This window comes from Hippoglossus hippoglossus, chromosome 5 (assembly GCF_009819705.1).
Source record: "Hippoglossus hippoglossus isolate fHipHip1 chromosome 5, fHipHip1.pri, whole genome shotgun sequence".
Classification (NCBI taxonomy): Eukaryota; Metazoa; Chordata; class Actinopteri; order Pleuronectiformes; family Pleuronectidae; genus Hippoglossus; species Hippoglossus hippoglossus.
In genome coordinates, this window is record NC_047155.1 from 25,503,726 (window position 1) to 25,521,232 (window position 17,507).

General features: G+C 40.3%; 1 protein-coding gene across 3 annotated transcripts in view; it reads left to right on the forward strand.

The window, feature by feature from the left end:
- Positions 1–17,507, forward strand: part of cntn4 (contactin 4) — a 153,836-nt gene that overhangs the window by 56,440 nt on the left and 79,889 nt on the right. For all 3 annotated transcript variants that reach the window (XM_034585918.1, XM_034585917.1, XM_034585919.1), the window contains exon 4: positions 3,836–4,011. In XM_034585918.1, the coding sequence (XP_034441809.1) occupies positions 3,836–4,011 (176 nt within the window). The remainder of the gene's footprint in view (positions 1–3,835; positions 4,012–17,507) is intronic.

Sequence of the window (17,507 nt, forward strand, 5' to 3'; positions counted from 1 at the left end):
CAACTTCCTATGTTGGTTTTATATAAGTCTTGTCATGAAAAAAGTAAGCATTACAAATTCCATGGCTAACAAACAGCACAAACAAATAAACACGGTTTTGTTGGAAGTCTCTGTTTTGGGTACCAACCTGATTGTGTGGGGTACTTAGACAGCTGTAACTCTTTTGGACCGTGTCCTTATCCCCTAAATCAAATAAGTCATCTGGAGCCCTCTCTGCTGCAGCTTGGTGGCTGGTGTCCAGCTCTCTTTCTGTCTCTTTGTCTCTCTCGTCTGCCGTCTCCCTCTCATCTGTCAGAGACTCTCCATGGTCTTCTCTTTCTCCTTGAATTTCGAACAGAAACAAATAGCATATGTTGTTAACTAGGAAAGTGTTGATGAAGATATGATGTTTAGAATGAAGTCCACAGACATAATAATATATATAACAATAACAATTTTGACTAACCTGGTTCTTCCTGCTCACTCTCTCCTCTCCATCCTCCTCTTGGCCTCTTTGACAGTAACACATAACGATAACGGAGCTACAAAACAACATATACCGTGATAATAAATGAAGCAAACAAACAGAGCATTTTTAATGTAGATATATGTAAGAAGTGGTTGGGGAGAATCCACATTTGTTGACAGTACATCATTACACTTCTTAGAATTGTAAAATCATTATGATGTCCACTGCTGATGTCCAAGACTGTAGGGGAAACAGTAGCTTACATGGCTGATGTCGTCTTGACTACCTGTCCACTGTCTTACCTGGTTCATGCTCTCTCTCCTCTCCATCCTCCTCTCTCCCTCTTTGCACGGGCAATAACACATAGACATATTGTATGGAAATAGAAAAGAAGTATATACTTGTAATCTGGTCATAAATAAAGCAAACACAATATCTATGATGTAAATAAATGTAAGAAGAGGTCGGGGGGGAAGCCACATTTGATAACAGTATACAAAGAGACCACTGTAAAGACTGTGGGCAAAACAATGACTAACATGGATTTAGTTGAAAAACTCCACAGGTTCAGTGTGGACCTGCAGAAACAATCCCTTAGTGTGTTGTCGTTTGTCCATTCCGTAGAAACAACTATTCTTACACTGAAAAAAGCAATTTGTTTCACCAACTTAAAAAATGACTGAAATTGGTTACGCACAAATGAAGCCTCTTTTCTCGTGAAGCATTTGACTGTCACCACCTCTGATATTCAGCCTTATGAACCTGTTTGCCAACACAAATGGAGTCTCTGGGCTCATGGGACAAACATTTCAGAAGGAAACAGTAACAGGAATGGTGTTAAACTTAACTGAACCCAGAACCTTTACTGTAACTAGCCGGGGTCGGGGGCAAACGCGTAAAAACCCAAACTAGTATTTTTATTAATACATTAAATCACCAGGCTTAAGAAAAGGAGCAGACCGCCTAACAATCACAGCCTCATAAACCAGATGGTGTGGTATTATGCCACTGTGTACGCGGCCTGTTGTTACATGATTGCATAAAGCATGTGCCTAACAAATGGAACTGCTGTTCTGGCCTGCTTGCCAGCATAAATCACTGTAAATAGAATTATTAAATAATCTCGTTTACATGTGTTTGATGGAATCTGTTGCTCCAATGCGCGGAAATGGACGATTTTTGGAATCCAAAGCTCGTTCTGTCTCTGTTCCCGCACCAGTCTCAATTTATCTGCTGTTAGAGCGTTTCACAGACATTTGAATATCTGTCACTTAGCTGCTTTAAAGTTGTTATCTAATTGGCTTAAAGCACCAAGAGTTGTCTGAGGGAATTCAATTTGTCACCAAAGAGAAATTGCAGCGCTGGGTGGGTAATTATCTTAAAGTACCACTATGTTTAACAACCCCACACACATGAACAATGTGGCGCATTTAGGGATTCTGAATGTCTTCCTCCAGCTGGGGTAATTCTTCTTCCTTTTCTGTGCGGGACGTGATTACCGACTCAATACATCAAAAAAGTGTGCGGGCTCAATTAACTTTTCAGGGTACGGCTCAGATAAAGCAGCGAATCAACAACTGTCAGAGAAAACCTTTTTACAACAATGTTTTCATGCTGTCACCTGATTAAACCATTTTGAATTTGGGGTTTTCAGAGTTTGGCGGGGCAATTACGACTGTGAAAAGGCTGCGTTTATTATTGATGGGATCCTTCTTTAGAAAGGAAAAAGCCACTTTCTTAGTCGGGAAGTGACGTTTGGAGCCCCCCCCCCCCCCCTCCTACTCTCCGGCCCACTCTGCCTTTTTCCATTCAAATCCAAGATGCTCCTTGGCCGTAAAGTACTGTTGAAAATTTAGATTTTTGTTTGTTTCAGCTGAAAATGAATCGCTGCTGTAGCCCTGTGAGACGACAGCCGCCACCACCCCCATCCACCCCCCCTCAGGCTCTTCTCTATTGTGTGTAGCAATAAGGCTCCAGAGAGTGTGCACTTACTTATGACTGAACTGGAGAAAGGCCATGAAAGACCATTGTGCTCCACATTGTGTCTATTAAAAGAAAAAAAAAAGTCTGTAGAGGCAGGTTGTGAGTGCTGCAGCATCCAACCCACAAATACCCTGCTGCTGCTGAGACGCTTCAGTCTGTGGGTAGGCGGGTAAGCAACACAGTCTGACATTGTTTTTCATGTAATCAGCTCCTACTTGCGTATTATGTGATGATCCGGCACCAAAAACAGTGGTCGCGGCATCGAACATGGATTTTCTGCAACGAAATGGGCCAATGAGTCTGCTGTATATGGCATTATACTATAAAAGGTGTAATATAGCAAGGAAATACAACAGTGATAACACGACAGCAATGTCACTGTTTTATTCAAAAAGGGTCTTCTTATGCCTCAAAGACACCAAATTGGCACGGCAAGGGGGAGTTAAGATAGCAGGGCACAAAACAGCTTTGCACAACTTCTGTCTACTGTACCAAAGGGCTTTAGCAAAGCCCCTTTTTTTTCACATCAAAGAGTCTTTTCCTTTCCAACTAAAACAATACGCTGTTTTCTCTGGCTCAGGCTGAAATTATTGAGTGAATATAAAAAAAAATCAAAAAAATCAAAACACAAGGAAATACACAACTTCTCCATAAAGAAATAATCAACTGCAGAATCACCTCGGGCCCTAATCAAATATGCATTGTCCATTTTTCAAATAGGGTATAAAACGCTACTTTTGTGCTTGTTTATCTTTGCGGTACCTTTTATTGCTTTTATGGTTGTACATCCTTGATAACAAATAACATAGCATTTGTGTGCACTCGCTGTAAATAAGTTATGGCTTGAAAGCATTTTTCTGATTTCCTCCCACCTGTGTTTCCTCCTAATAATGTGCATCTGTGTGGAGAGATTGGAGAGTCGCTTGCCATTTTAAGTGAATTATACCCTTCGCTGATCACCCCTAACACCAACGATAATCATGTGGCTGGAATGCACAAGTGTGAAGGCATGGTTGCAGGCATTTGTTTTAATTGTTGCACCATCATGATTAAGCAGTGTGTTTATACGGTTTGACTGGGGCCTGCCAAGATGGATGGCCTGCAATGCTATCCATTCTCCGAGAGTCAAGTCCTTGGCACCATGGAGGTTTAACCATTGCTTAAATTAACACTAAGCTGGAGGGCATGATTTCAGGGCCCTCTCCACATTCTCTTTCTTTCCTGTTAAAAAAAAAGTAAAATGCACAAGTCACCTTCTTTTTCTTCTTCTTCTTCTTCTTCTTCTTCTTCTTCTTCTTTTGAACACTTCCATTGCCCCAGTCTACACGGAACAATGTTTAATTTGTTTATTTACATCTGAGGGTTTCTCCACTTATTTATTTTTTATCATGTCTTTTTCTTCAGGTGGAAACTGAACGGTACAGAAATCAGTCCCAAATCTGGATCTCACTACAGCCTCTCTGGAGGCAACCTCAGAATCAACCGTCTCAACAAGGACCAGGACGCTGGAACGTATCAGTGCCTCGCCTCCAACTCCTTTGGGACCATCGTGAGCCGAGAGGCCAGTCTCACCTTTGCATGTGAGTCTTTTTTACATTTTTTCCATCTTCTCTCTGTAGGCAAATATAGGTGGTTTCCAGTTATTCTCCAGGATGACATTGCGGCTTCTGCTTTTTTGGGGGAATTATTAAGTCCCAGTGTGTGGTGACTAGATTTTAATCTGAGTCATCACTGCAGATCAAATATATCCTACAAAAATCCAATTAAAATGAAACTCGTACGGTAAATAATAGAACTCTGTTACTGAGCCAGTGGTAAGAGATTTATTCTTTTACTTGAAGCTACAATGTTCAGTACTTTTTTATAGTTACACCACATCAGAGGTGGAAAAAAGCTACAGAAAACATCCACCTGAATCTGTTGGCCCTCGGCTTCATGGCGCTGTTTATTGTATTCCAGCTCATTGTCCAGCTGTCCAGCCAACAAGTCTTTGGGTCACTCTCACTGCTCTCACAGGGTCGTTTTTCAGCCACAGCCAGCACAAAAGGCATTGAAGACAACTGGCTCAGCACTAAACAACAGGCACAGAATTAGCAACTAGCTGGTGAACACGGTGGAGCATTTAGCAACCAGAGCGCCAGATAGATCCCTCAGGAACTGGTAGAGATGGAAAACAGAGCTGAAAGAGAGACAATGACTCCAGATGACCGTCAATGTTGCTCTGTTAGTGCTGCATTAGTAAAGAAGCAACAGTTTGATACCAAGTTCACCATCTTAGGAGCATTGTACCTCGGCTCATTGTTTAGGTTTTTTGTCCTGCAACTCATTTCCAGATAAACACCACCAGACATCACACAGGCAGGGTCAGCAGCTAGCTGGTAAAGCTAGAGGAGCTTTTAGTCAGTTCAGAGCCAGAGATTTCCCTCAGGACCGAGGGGAGATCCAAATTGGAGCTTAAAAAGGAGTAAATATTAGATTGACTTACATACATTGGACACAAATATGACTGAAGGGTAGGGTATGTAAATATTTAATCTGCGAACATGTTTGCCAAATCAACTTCATAAGATGATTATAGTTTTTTTTTGCTTCCCCCAAGAGGCTGAAAACATCGAGAAGTATTCAAAGCAAAGTGTACAAAGCATTTAAAGTGAAAATTATTCATTATTCATTTGATCATAATCTTTGAGTGTTACATTATGGTATTAGCCTATAGTTGCTCCAAATGGAGCTGCTGGGTAGTTTAATCTAGAATTGAAAATGGTCTGTACTTACACTATATAGCACTTTCCTAGTTTTGATGACTACTCAAAGGGTTTTAGAGTCCACTTTTACCTCTCAGCCATTAACACACACATTCATACAGTGCATCTATGTGCAGCACTTTCTCAAATACGTCACTCACACACTGCTGGCACAGCTGTCAGGGACGGAGGAGCCGGGGATCGGACCACCAACCTTCTGGTTAGTTGACCATTACTTGTAAGTGGTCCATCACTTGTAATCAGCTGATTGCATGTTTATGTGTCTCTGCAATAGGGCTTATCGATTGTAATCGAATATAAAAATAGTTGGTTACTAATTTAGTAATCGATTAGTCAGGTCTCTTATAATGCACGACACACACTGTGGCAGCATCTCCAGGGGTAGGGGCAGTAAACCAGCCAATCCTGTGCCTTGCTTCGGTCACGTGACGACGCCGTAAATGGCAGACACAAACACAGCTAAGGATGCAGCAGTGACAAGTCGTCACAAGTGGGAGAACACCTTTTATTAAAGCCTTCTTGGATTGTTCGCTGCAAACTGTGTCAAGCTGACTTCACTTGGAACAGCAGCACAACATCACTTTGGTGTGAACCTGAAAAGAAAACTGTTGGAGCCATTCTTCTTCTTCTTCTTCTTCTTCTTCTTCTTCTTCTTCTTCTCTCGGTTTACTGAAGGGTCGTTTACAACCTTATGTTCACATCACAGTAATGTTGTGTGAAATCAGCTTTGTAGAAGTTTTCTTTGAGGTTTAAACGTAAAGTGTTCACACACTTTTAACAACTGTTGCTTCCCCTGACTCAAGAGGAGAGAGAGAGAGAGAGAGAGAGAGAGAGAGAGAGACCTATATGATGAATGAAGAGAGAGAGCGCTGATAGCCAACACAAAGCAGTGAAACAAAACACAAACCTTAATTTTCAGAGTGCTTTTGTTCTAAAGCACAAAAACAACCTGCTGGACGATGTTGCATTGCTAAGTTTGACATAAATACAGACGTGAATTCAGGTCAGTGCAGCTGTGAGCGACAGACACTCAACCCATCACCCAGACAGCCTTTAACTTTTCTTAAACAAGTTTGACTATCCAGAATGAACAATTAAAATATCTTCAAACTTGTTTTGACTATTAATACTTTTTTTATGTAAGATATGTAACATCATGTCACAACAATATCATTAATTCAGTTTTAAGAATTGTTGAATTGTTATATTATATTATATTACATTATATTATAATAAATTATAAATACATTTTCATTCCACTTTTAGATATCTACAATTTATTTCAGACTTTTCATAATTCAAGTTTGTGACATCTACAACACCGTTCTGACAGGTTCAAACTTAAGGGTTAGGGGTTAAATTGAGGTGAATTTAACCTTGACCTTGAATTATGACAAGTCAGAATCAAATTGTAGATATCTGAATCCAGAATTATCATCATAATTAAGTTGCAGATGTCTATAATAAATATAAAGACAGCATTGTACAAGAAAATTAAGTTGCTTTATGAATAAACTCCTGGAAAGGGTCAATTGTAGCTTTTGTCTTTTTATCCGATAATAATCGATTAATCAAAAAAGTAATCGACAGATTAATCGATTATCAAAATAATTGTTAGTGGCAGCCCTATACTCTGCAATGGAACTTGCAACCATAGCTGTAAATTAAATGTAACACACTTAAAACTGTGCCTTCCACCTCTGCACTTCAGTGTCTACTTACCTGATTTATATATACAGTTTCTCAGTGATATTTAGGTATTGGTTATAAACAGATTGAACCTTTCGAAGTGCAATGTCAGCACTATCAGTTCTTTAGATTAATGTTTTTAATGATTCTTTTTTAAGTGATTTCCGACCATTATCATCATAGATGGTTTGATGGATGAGTCTAGCTGACAGCCTCTGAGCTTCATATTCTTATAGCAGGAGGAAGTCAATAAGTGCTGTCTGTGTGAGCCAGTATCGGACAGGCATAAATGATGGCATTAACAGCTACTGAGTGATCGGTTGCTCAGATTAGATTCTGAGGTTTAGCGTTTGGAGACGAGGCCACCAATATGTCTCAGGCCATTTGTTTGGCGACTCAATCCACAATCAGATTCTGCTGGTGGATTTCCACATTGATAAGATGACAGTTCGATCAATTGTTAGGCTCTGACCTTACCAGCCTTCAGTTGTCAGAGTGGGGAAGTGCATGTATGACCGGGTGTCATCTATCTTCTTTATTACTCTTGTTGTAGCTTAATTAACTCCACATCATGATTGAATGGTGAAGGTTCAAGCGAATAATTTAAAGGTCATCTGGTGTTACTGGAAAGTGTCATGTAATTCTTCATAGAAATTTAAAGAAAATAAAGTGCTTCGGTTCTTTCTATCCATCAGGGAGGGGGGGGCAGAGATACTTTGCTCCTCAAACTCGGACTTTCAGCCAAATACACTCCGTGCACACTTTATGTGCAAGTGGTGTTTCAGCACCTATCACATTTCTCTCCGGTAAAGGTTGTGACCTTTTGGTGGTAATTAGTTTTATACATAATTTGGCTGAGATTTTAACACTAGACAGACTTTGAGCCTATTCATACCTCTAATAAGCCCAGTGGTAATTACAGCTGTCAAAGAGCCAGAATGGGAGTCATCATCTGCAGCTATAAAAATGCACATCTGCTACACCTGAAAGTTCAAAAGTCGAGACTTTTAAAGATTCTCAAATCTTAGATCTAATTTTGTACTGTCCTGAGACTTTCTTATTTCCTGTAATTGATGTTTTTCCTTTTAGATCCAGTGGGACATAATGCAGGGAGAGAGCATCTGAGGGTGTATTTGTTTGAAGCATGGAGGGATGGGATTGTTAAAATATGTGTTAGTTCTGCTTTATTGGGGGAATTTCTTGTGATTTGCATCTAATCCTAAGAGAAATGTGTTTTTGATGTAAAAACAGAACAAGAAAATGATTGTTTTTGTTTGTTGTTGAAGGACAGGACAAGCGTTTGTTTTTTTATCCCACAAAATGCTAACAAATATTGTCTGTGTAGCCAAAGCCTGATAAAGGAAGTGGCAAAGGTTTATAGTCACAAAATATGACAAACATTGCTTATTCTTCTTATACTTGAACATGTGAGTAGTCTAAACGTGGTGCTGTAAAATGCAAAGTCTCAGAAGTACAGTGGTGTATTTGCTTCTGTACGATCTGGCTGAGTAAGTTAAGATGAGCACTGTCTCTTTTGGTCAGTCCTGCACAGCACACACCTTCACAATCTCTCCCCTGGGGCAAACAGAACAAAACATATATTGTCCATATAGAGAGTGGGGGCCACTGGTGTTACATAGTCATTGTAGGAGACACAATAAGATAGATCCTGCACCGGTCCAATATATATTGAGCTGAATACATTAGAGAATACAGTACAGTTGAGGTATACTGTGAAAAAGCTTCGTAGTACCCAGAATACACAACCTTTATTTAAGGTGGCCACGCATGCATTTTTGATCTGTATCATGTGTTTTGAAGGGAGGGTCAAAAATCGTTACTTTGGACGCACAAGTTGTAAAACACAAACTTGTTTGACAGAGGGAGAAGAATGCTTCTGATAGCCGCAGCTGACTTTGCCAGCCATTATTTCCAGTATGAGTCAGTCTCAGCTAACTTAAAGATGGACTCCATAACCTGCTTTATCTAACTACATGACTGGCAGGCAGTGTCAGGAATCAAACAAAGACGAGAGGAGCTCCTTTTCTGGATCTGACATGAGACCAAGCCTGTACTTACAGGTCAGGACCCTCATGGGTGGTACAGCATGTGGGTGGGTGTCGGGCAGGATTTGGGAGATATGAAGCCTCAAAGCACATTTCTTATTTTAATAATTACTGAATTCTATAGGATTCATTTCCATGTTTAATTTAATACAAGTTCCAGTGACATTACAGCGTCGCTACTCTATGAATACTTGTCAACTAAGTCGTACTGTGAGCATTTGGAAGCAGCTAAAGATAGAGATTGTTTGTAAGCTGATATTTGAGCTAGCAAAGAGGTGAATTAGATTAAATCAATTCGATTAGTGTCTGTACCAGAAGATAATAAACACTGCATTGTCATGCTAGGCGTACTTAAATGAAATGAAATGTGCATGAGTTTCTCCTGTAATGACAAAACCGCAGAGAATTGTACCCACTTCACAGTTTCCTTCAATTCTACAGAGCTTTTTTGTTCTCATCTTTTATTACTGTTTTTTACAATTGTTTCTTTTATCTTACCGTTGTTTTTTTGGGGGATTGTTGTTCATTTAATACCCAAGCTTATTGTTTTGGTTTTACTCTTTCGATTCAGTCTCGTCGCTCTCATCTGAGTCATTTCCAGTAAAAGCACACAGTTATTTTCAAGTGAAAAAGATCTGATAACCCCAAGGTATTGGACTGGACTAGCCATACATGTATGTTGAGCATGGGTGTATTTTTGGGGTTGTTGGAGAACAAAGCAGTTACATTGGGTTACATTCTACAGGTGACCAGAAACAGAGACCTGTAGCTCCATGTTTGCAGAACCTTTGGACTCTAGTACGACAGCCCTATTGAATATGATTCCATAATATGTCAGATGTGTATATAGTGTTCATCTTGTTTTGGAATTCTGTCACTTGAGTGGCCCAAAAACTAGAAATGAAAAAAGTGAAAGACAGCTTTAACCCTGTAACATTGTAGCACTAATAACAACAGATTAAGTGAGGTTTGAGTAGCACCTTAAACAACCTTAAACAACCTTAAACCAGTGACATTCAACGTGTCAAAGCAGCCGCCCCCTGGTGTCTGTCTGAATCAGTAATAACTGCAGAGCTCAAGCACTAATTGGAATCGTTCAACAGTTGTTGTCTATAGTTTATTACATGTACATGCAAAGGTCAAGTCGTGAGAACATAGCATTTTTCTTTGTAGTATTGTGCAAAATCTTAGCGCGTGCAAACCCAAAGTCCAAGACATTTTTAAGGTGATAGTTTTTTGTAAATTACCAAACAAGTCAGTGCTCTTGGTAATTGTTTTGACTCATCTTGAAGGAACTAGGCAACATCTGATAAAGAAATCCTGATAGTGAGTCAGTGGGAGCAGAGTTTCCAGGTTGTAGCCATTGAACATGCTGTGCATTCTAATTTAGTCATTCAGTGATTGGTGTGAAGGATTTCTCCCTTTTCTTTAATTAAATCCACATTGGTGGCGTCTTCATTTCGTTCCTCGTGAGTAATCTTTCCACAACCCATTATTGGTGTGGCTGAAGTCACATTGAATTTTCACAGCACAGTAAGGGTGAAGTTGTGTCTGTGCTCAGTATCCTGAACTTGTACCCATTCTATATTCTGTAGTCAAGAGCAGACACATAGGACAATAAAACAAAGTTCTTCTGCAAATGCTGTCTTTGGGGCGAACATCATTAGTGAACATACTCCACAATGCCCTCAAGGTTATTCTTGAGATTGGCAGTACTCCAAAATGCTTCAGCATCCGCTCTCCGTGTCACAAACTTTTGATGATGATGCTACTCCTCTCAGGGGTTGTGGCTGTCTACCTCCTGAGGCAAGGATAACTGATGGGCAGTGGGCGCTCCCACTCAATACTTGCTGCCCTTGATTAGTATGTCTATTGATTCTGTATCAGTGATTATGTAAAAGATGTACACCCATAATTCATACTGATGAAAAGGCCGTACATTCAATATGGGAATCACCGCGTGGGCCTCTTTTATGGGTGGCACCGATCAGGGCTGTGCTTTGAATGCGATGCGGAGCTTATTCAGCATTGAAGTTTACATGACGCCGCTGCACGACTAGAGATGTCACGAAGGTCCAAGTAAAAAGAAAAAGATTTTGAAAAAAGAGCTTGCCTTGAAACACTCCCTGCATTGTGTGGGAGTTTGTATGCAGCTGCTGATGCGGTGTCAAATCAGTGTTAGACAAGCTAATATTTTGCCAAGCATATCAGGGTGAAAATTCCCGATGTCACCAGAGTAGGCCTAAAAGCCTTGAGGGGGGCACATGAACACCTCATTTAAATGCAAATAATCCTCCAGACTCCTCTCATCTGTTGTGATAATGTGGAGTGAGCATATTGACTTAGTTAATGAGGTGTAAATAGCTAATGGGTGTACTCTGGCTTTTACTTTTTATCTGCGGTACACTATCAAGCTATCACTCTTGAGAACCTGCTATAAGGTGGCATAACATTCCCAGGATTTACTGTTTACCGCTCTCTGAGAACCATCCAGGCCGAAAGATAAATGGTGGCTGTGTCTGAGACTCGGGGAAATGGGAGAACAGAGATAATACAGATGCTGTTAAAAAGAAGTGTCAGCATCATCTGTGATGCCAGTTTAAGCTGAACGGTATTTTATGCCTTGTTTATTTACAGTATTTGAACACTTTAATCTAGTCACTGATTTAATTTACATCCCTAAAAAAGACAAGATGTGACTACAGTTTGTTGTTAGAGGGGATGATGTTCATGGTTCAGCTCTGCTTCCTATAAATGACTTATTGACTTAACTTGGTAAAGTTAACGATTGTATTTAGAGTCAAGTCATGAAAATGTTTATACAGACTGTATTTGCAAAACATTCACAGACTGTATATTTTTATAGAGATGTTCTGATACAGATACTAGCATCGGAAATTCCTCAGATATTGCTGGAAATTTCGCATTGGACATCTGCGAGTATGCTTATCTACAGATCAGATACCACATCTTTAATGTATATTAGTTTCACCCGGATAAAACTGCAATTTTCTTTCACCGGAAATCACTTCTTCACTGCTGCTCCAAAACAGCAGTTGTGCTTTACTGCCTCTGACAAGTGCTGTATTTTGAATGGCAAAGCAGTGATTTGTGGCAGTGTAGTGTCCGACAGAGCTATAGCTAAAAAGTCAGTAATTTGGCAATATTTCACCCTGGAAAGTCCCATAAGTAAAACGTCACAGTTCTGTGGCATTCATTAAAGGGTTTCACCTGAGCCAGGCCACATAACAATTACATCAATCATCACAGCGTTAGTAGCATAAAGCTGAAAGTACATGCACTGGGTTTGAATCGGTGCTTGTTATTGGCCAATATTCAAAGTCCTGTTGTCAGTATGGGGAGGAGAAAAAATGGTATACGAACATTTCTTACTTCTAATTTTCCACAACATAGCAGCTCACACCAATAAAGCATGTCTGTTTTTATGATCACATTTAGGCGCTCAAGGTGAGGTAAAGCTTGTCGTCTTACCTCAATACTGACAAAGTCATCAATAGGCACAACCAACAATGAGTTTACATTATTCACACTGAACCAAAGCCACAATCCTCCGCCAACTTGAACTAAAGGGCTTTTGTTGGGAGTCCGGATGTGCAGCCTGTGTTTGAGGACTAAGTCCTGCACGATGTTCACCAACCATCCACACTGACCACCCTGAAAGCAGCACGTAAATAGTCTTGTGGGACCCTGGAGGAGTTGTTATTACTGAGGAAATAACCCTGGTGATGTCACGAGGGTTATTTCTGGGCCAAACTCTGCACACTTGCTCGTTTGCTTCATTTCTTTATCTTCACATGAACATATTTAATATTTCCCCATTGTTTTTATGTGTGTAACTGAACTCTTTGTTGTCAAAACCAGCTGGTCTCCAACGGCCCCTCGAGGAAGGAATGACGTGTATTAAATGGATTTCAGCTGAATAGTGAATACTGCTATTTACACCTCATTAACTCCTGCTGCTTGGTGCATGTAGAGAAAGAGAAGCAAGAATTACAGTCAGTTGCTGCTTTATTAGGTGCACCGGCTCTAATTCAGTCTAATACAAGTCCTGCAACAAATCATTTATCTATTAAGTAATGAGGTAAAGTTTTTGAAATTGTCAAGAAGTGAGGACTTAACTTGCCAGTCTGTGGTTTGTGTTCATTCCTACTGAGAAGTTTTCTAACATTTGGTCCACCTTGTATACTTGAGGGTTAGAGTCAGAGATGCTTAACAAATCCATTTCAATCAGGAGAGACCTCGATTCAACATTTTAACAATATTTAATGGCATGCGCACAGAGAAGTAATGTGATTTTCAACACTTTTTTTTGATTGTCCATTGAACCACCATATGTGTGTTTGCAGCATAGAATAGAGATGAAAGTATATACAAATGTAAACAAGCATTTAATTAATAAGTCAATTAGTTAAAGTTATAAAAGATACCTGAACTTAGCTTCATTAAAAAAAATTGAAATTCAATTCAGTGTAATTAAAAACCACACGAAATGCTCTCATTGAAAGAAAACATTTCAATATCATTTACTGTTATTTACTATAACAACAAACTTGAGCTGTGACACCCATATTACCCCCCCCCCCCCCCCCCCCCTCCACCTGAAGACAAGGAGCATCCTTGAGGAGTCGCAGCTTGTGATAAATTTCACGGTGATGGTCGGACAGGCTCGTTGAAGTATGATGAAGTTACGCTGGTTTTAGAGAAGCTCGTACGTCTGGGATGTGATCATCAGCCTCATCTAGATCATTTCACTGTGTAACACCAGCCCAGGTTTTGTAATAAGTGACGCTAATGTGTCTAGATGGGACATCGCTTTCACGCGTTCTGAGGCCATTAATCATTGTTAGCTGCTTCCCCTTTTGAAAATGACTCCGAAGATTATGTGTAATTCAATGCAGAAAACATTAGCATGTTTTACTTTTTAATGAATATCTTTTAAAGCAGTTACGTGTACTGCTGTTCCTTTGTGTGACTGCTTTAAAAGAGATGTTGTTTGAAGTGTCCCTCGCAGGCAAACTGTGTGCGGTTTCTTTTGAACTCAAAGTGAATATCTGCACAGCTGTGTGTGCTCAGAAAAGCATGCCTTTGGTGGCCTCCAAGTCCCCACTGCATCTGAAGGCATCGGCCGTACCATATTGTAAATGATGCTTTTCTCTGCTCTCCTTGTGCCCTTTTCACAACAATGCTTCTTTTGCTCTTTTTTTGGGGGGGATGTTCAGCGTAGATAGATGGGGAGCGATATGGTGTGTGTGTGTGTGTGTGTGTGTGTGTGTGTGTGTGTGTGGGGGGGGGGGGGGGGGGGGGCCGATTTTACCACTATTGCAGCATGCTTTCAGCACGAGCGAGGCCACGTCTGTGGATGTGGACAAGGGCAATCAGTGGTTTTAGTGCAGTAGACATCACCACTTCACAAATCACAACAGCTTTGATCTCAGCCCAAAATAGTGTCAAAAAGACTTTTTGGGAATAAATTCACTACCTTAGATGTCTCTCGCGCGTGTCCACTTTGTTCTAGGCTCGTATTTTGGGGAGGCTTGGGTGCTTTTATCTAACCTTCTATCGTGCCTTCAGATGAAAGTAAATGGCGGAGCTACAAAAAAAAAAAAAAAAAGCTTCTATCGCCATTTTGGAGTGGCCGCATTATTTCAACAAGTCTCAAAATAATGTTTTTTTTTCCATCAATTCAAGATCCTTGATTTTGAAAACACTGTTTTCCTATTTGTTGTGTTTTGTGTATCTCCAAGAGTGGTTGAGGGACTAACCAAAATAAGTCCTCTAACCAAAAAGAAAATCTGAAGAAAAAGCAGAGTAGATATTTCAGCAACGAGTCTGAAATCAGGGATCTCTGATGTCTCGCCAGTCCGAGATAAAGCCCACCGACAACAGGGAAGTCAATTAGCCTCGCTGTAACATTAATCACCTTTGACTGACAGTTAAGAGATAACCAGACAGCCAGCCTTCCCCTTTAAAAGACACTGAAAAGTAGCAATTTGTAAAATATGACAAGCTGTAAAAAAATAAATCACCTACAGTAATTTAAGCCCAGGGACCAGATTGAATTCCCCACACATCATAAAGCTACGGGAAAGCATCTTAAATCCACATCTATAGACGCCTTTGCTCTGTCTCTCGGTTCTAAGCACTTTTAACGACTTGGTCACCACCCCTCCATGTCGAGCCACGATTTCACAGCCCACAAGATATAATTGGGAGGGACAGTGATTTGCAGGGTAAAAATTAGTTTAGACAGCAAATTTGTCATCGCGTCTATGGACCGCACTCAGATGCTCAATTATTCTGGTGTGTATAGACAGCGGGTTCGGTGTTGTTTTTCCAATGAGGAACGCAGGCAAACAAGAACATATATCAAATGAGCAGGTTTGGATTTTATGAGTAGTTTCTTCTTGTACCACTTGATGATGTGGAAATAATTCACATTTTAGATGCCAGACGTAAGAAGCAGATCTACTAGTGCACTGGAATAAAAGTTCATGATGCGACTGCCCTGATTTGCATTGGTTAGAATATTAGGGATGAGTCTGGCCTGCATTGTTTCTAACATCTTTGCTTTGGTAAAACCCAATTTATTTATGTTTAAACATCGCTAGAGGCCGTGTGCCTGTATTATTACAGAATGTGTCTGATAATTTTGATTGACACTTTCTTTCAAAACTGTTCTCAAGCACTTTCTCTCATCTCTGCTGTTGCTGTCACTAGCCAATTCTCATCAAGACTCCCAGAGGAGGAGGCACACATTCCACCGAATTGATACAAATCTCCAAGAGACATTGACAATTAACAAAAAGCAGGGAATCTGCCAATATGACGTGCTTTATACTTTTAAGTGTAGAAACAGCAGCACAGTTTTGTGCTCACTGCTGAGTTAGCCCAACTCCAGAAAGGGTTGTCTGCTGGTAGTATTTACAACACATTGCACTATGCGTCATTAATAATCCTGAGCATTCTTCAATTGTTTTACCGTTAAATCTGTAAGCGAGACATGGAACAGGGAGAAAGGAGTGGTGTAAGGCTGAGGGGAAGTGCAGATTCAGCTCATTATTCTCTGTAGGTTCATCAATACAATTGTGCGCTTGAACATTTTTACTTTTTTCACAAAAAAAAAACAAAAAAACGGGGCTTCTATAATCAAATAATGATCGATTTTGTATGGAAAAGCTTGAATATGCCCAGTTGACAAATGAAAATATAAAATGTAATTCATTGACCTTTGAAATTTGGCGGGGTTGAAGTAAAAACTAGCACACAATAGAAATCTGTGTCAAATACAGTTACCTCAACACTGTATTAAAGTTGGTCACAGTAATTGAGTAAATTATTATCTCCGCCAAGGAGGTTATGTTTTCACCTGTGTGTGTATTTGTATGTGTATGAGCAAGATTACACATAAAAACAAAATTGAAGAGATTACCACAGAAATGTTGTGTAAAGGTGTAGAATGTGTCACGGAAGAACCCATTAAATCTTGTTGTGAATACGGACAGTGGGCTAATCGAGGATTTTATTTTCACTCTCTTTAATATTGGGAGATGGGGCTATTTATTTTTCTTACATTTTTACTAATTTCCTAGGAAAAATTATTCAATCCTAATTTCAAAAAATCTGTCAAATTGTGTGCGTGATTTGGTGCAGTTTGATTATATTTAGGTCACTATTGGGCCTTGGCAGAGGTATGTGCTCTACTGAGTACATTTCTTTTTTACCTGTTACTTTTCACCACTGCTCAATGCTACAGCCCAGTTATCCAAATATGTCAGTCTGCTCAGGTTAGGAAACTCAAATGCTTCTCAAACTGTGGAGCTGACCCCACCTGGGGGGTATGGAGGCATTGCAGGGGAGCGTGCATGACCAGGGCAAAGAAATGGTGTGTGAGAAGCTGAGTAAATCTGCTGCACACTGGAAAGAATGAACCAACAAGAATGCTTTCATATTCTCAGTGCTGTCAAGATTCAGGTTTCAGACAGAGAGATGGAAGTGGACAGATCTTTTAACAGGTAAGAAAAGAAAAGGAAAGCAGTCAACGCTTATCAGGCTAACACATCAGTTACAGAAGTCAATAAAATGTAATAAAGCCGTTCAAAATCATTGTCCAGTTTATTGCTAGAAATAAATTTTTTTTTTACAATTAAGGCTACATTTTTACCCATAAATTTCACAGTTCTTGTGGTTGACTGACAGATAAACTTTCAAAACTTGGTCAAGTTGGTGCGGAGGACACCACAACACCAAACCACTCTCCCAGCATAGGCAGTGTCTCTCTCATGCCATCTTTCAGTTTATCTCATAGAGGTGGGAGTCCTTCGCTGTCACACAAACACAAACAATCCTCTGTGAAACCCACTGCGGCGCGGGGTCTCGGTTTCTGCCGCAGCAGGTGGGCAGCAACTGGAGCACAAACACTGCCACGTACGATCAGCTCCTGGGGGCTCGCACTCGCACTGACACGGCCAGTCGTGCCGCCATCCGGCCCGAGCAGAGGTCACGTGAGGCAAGGTCGAAAAAATTGATGGTCTTTCT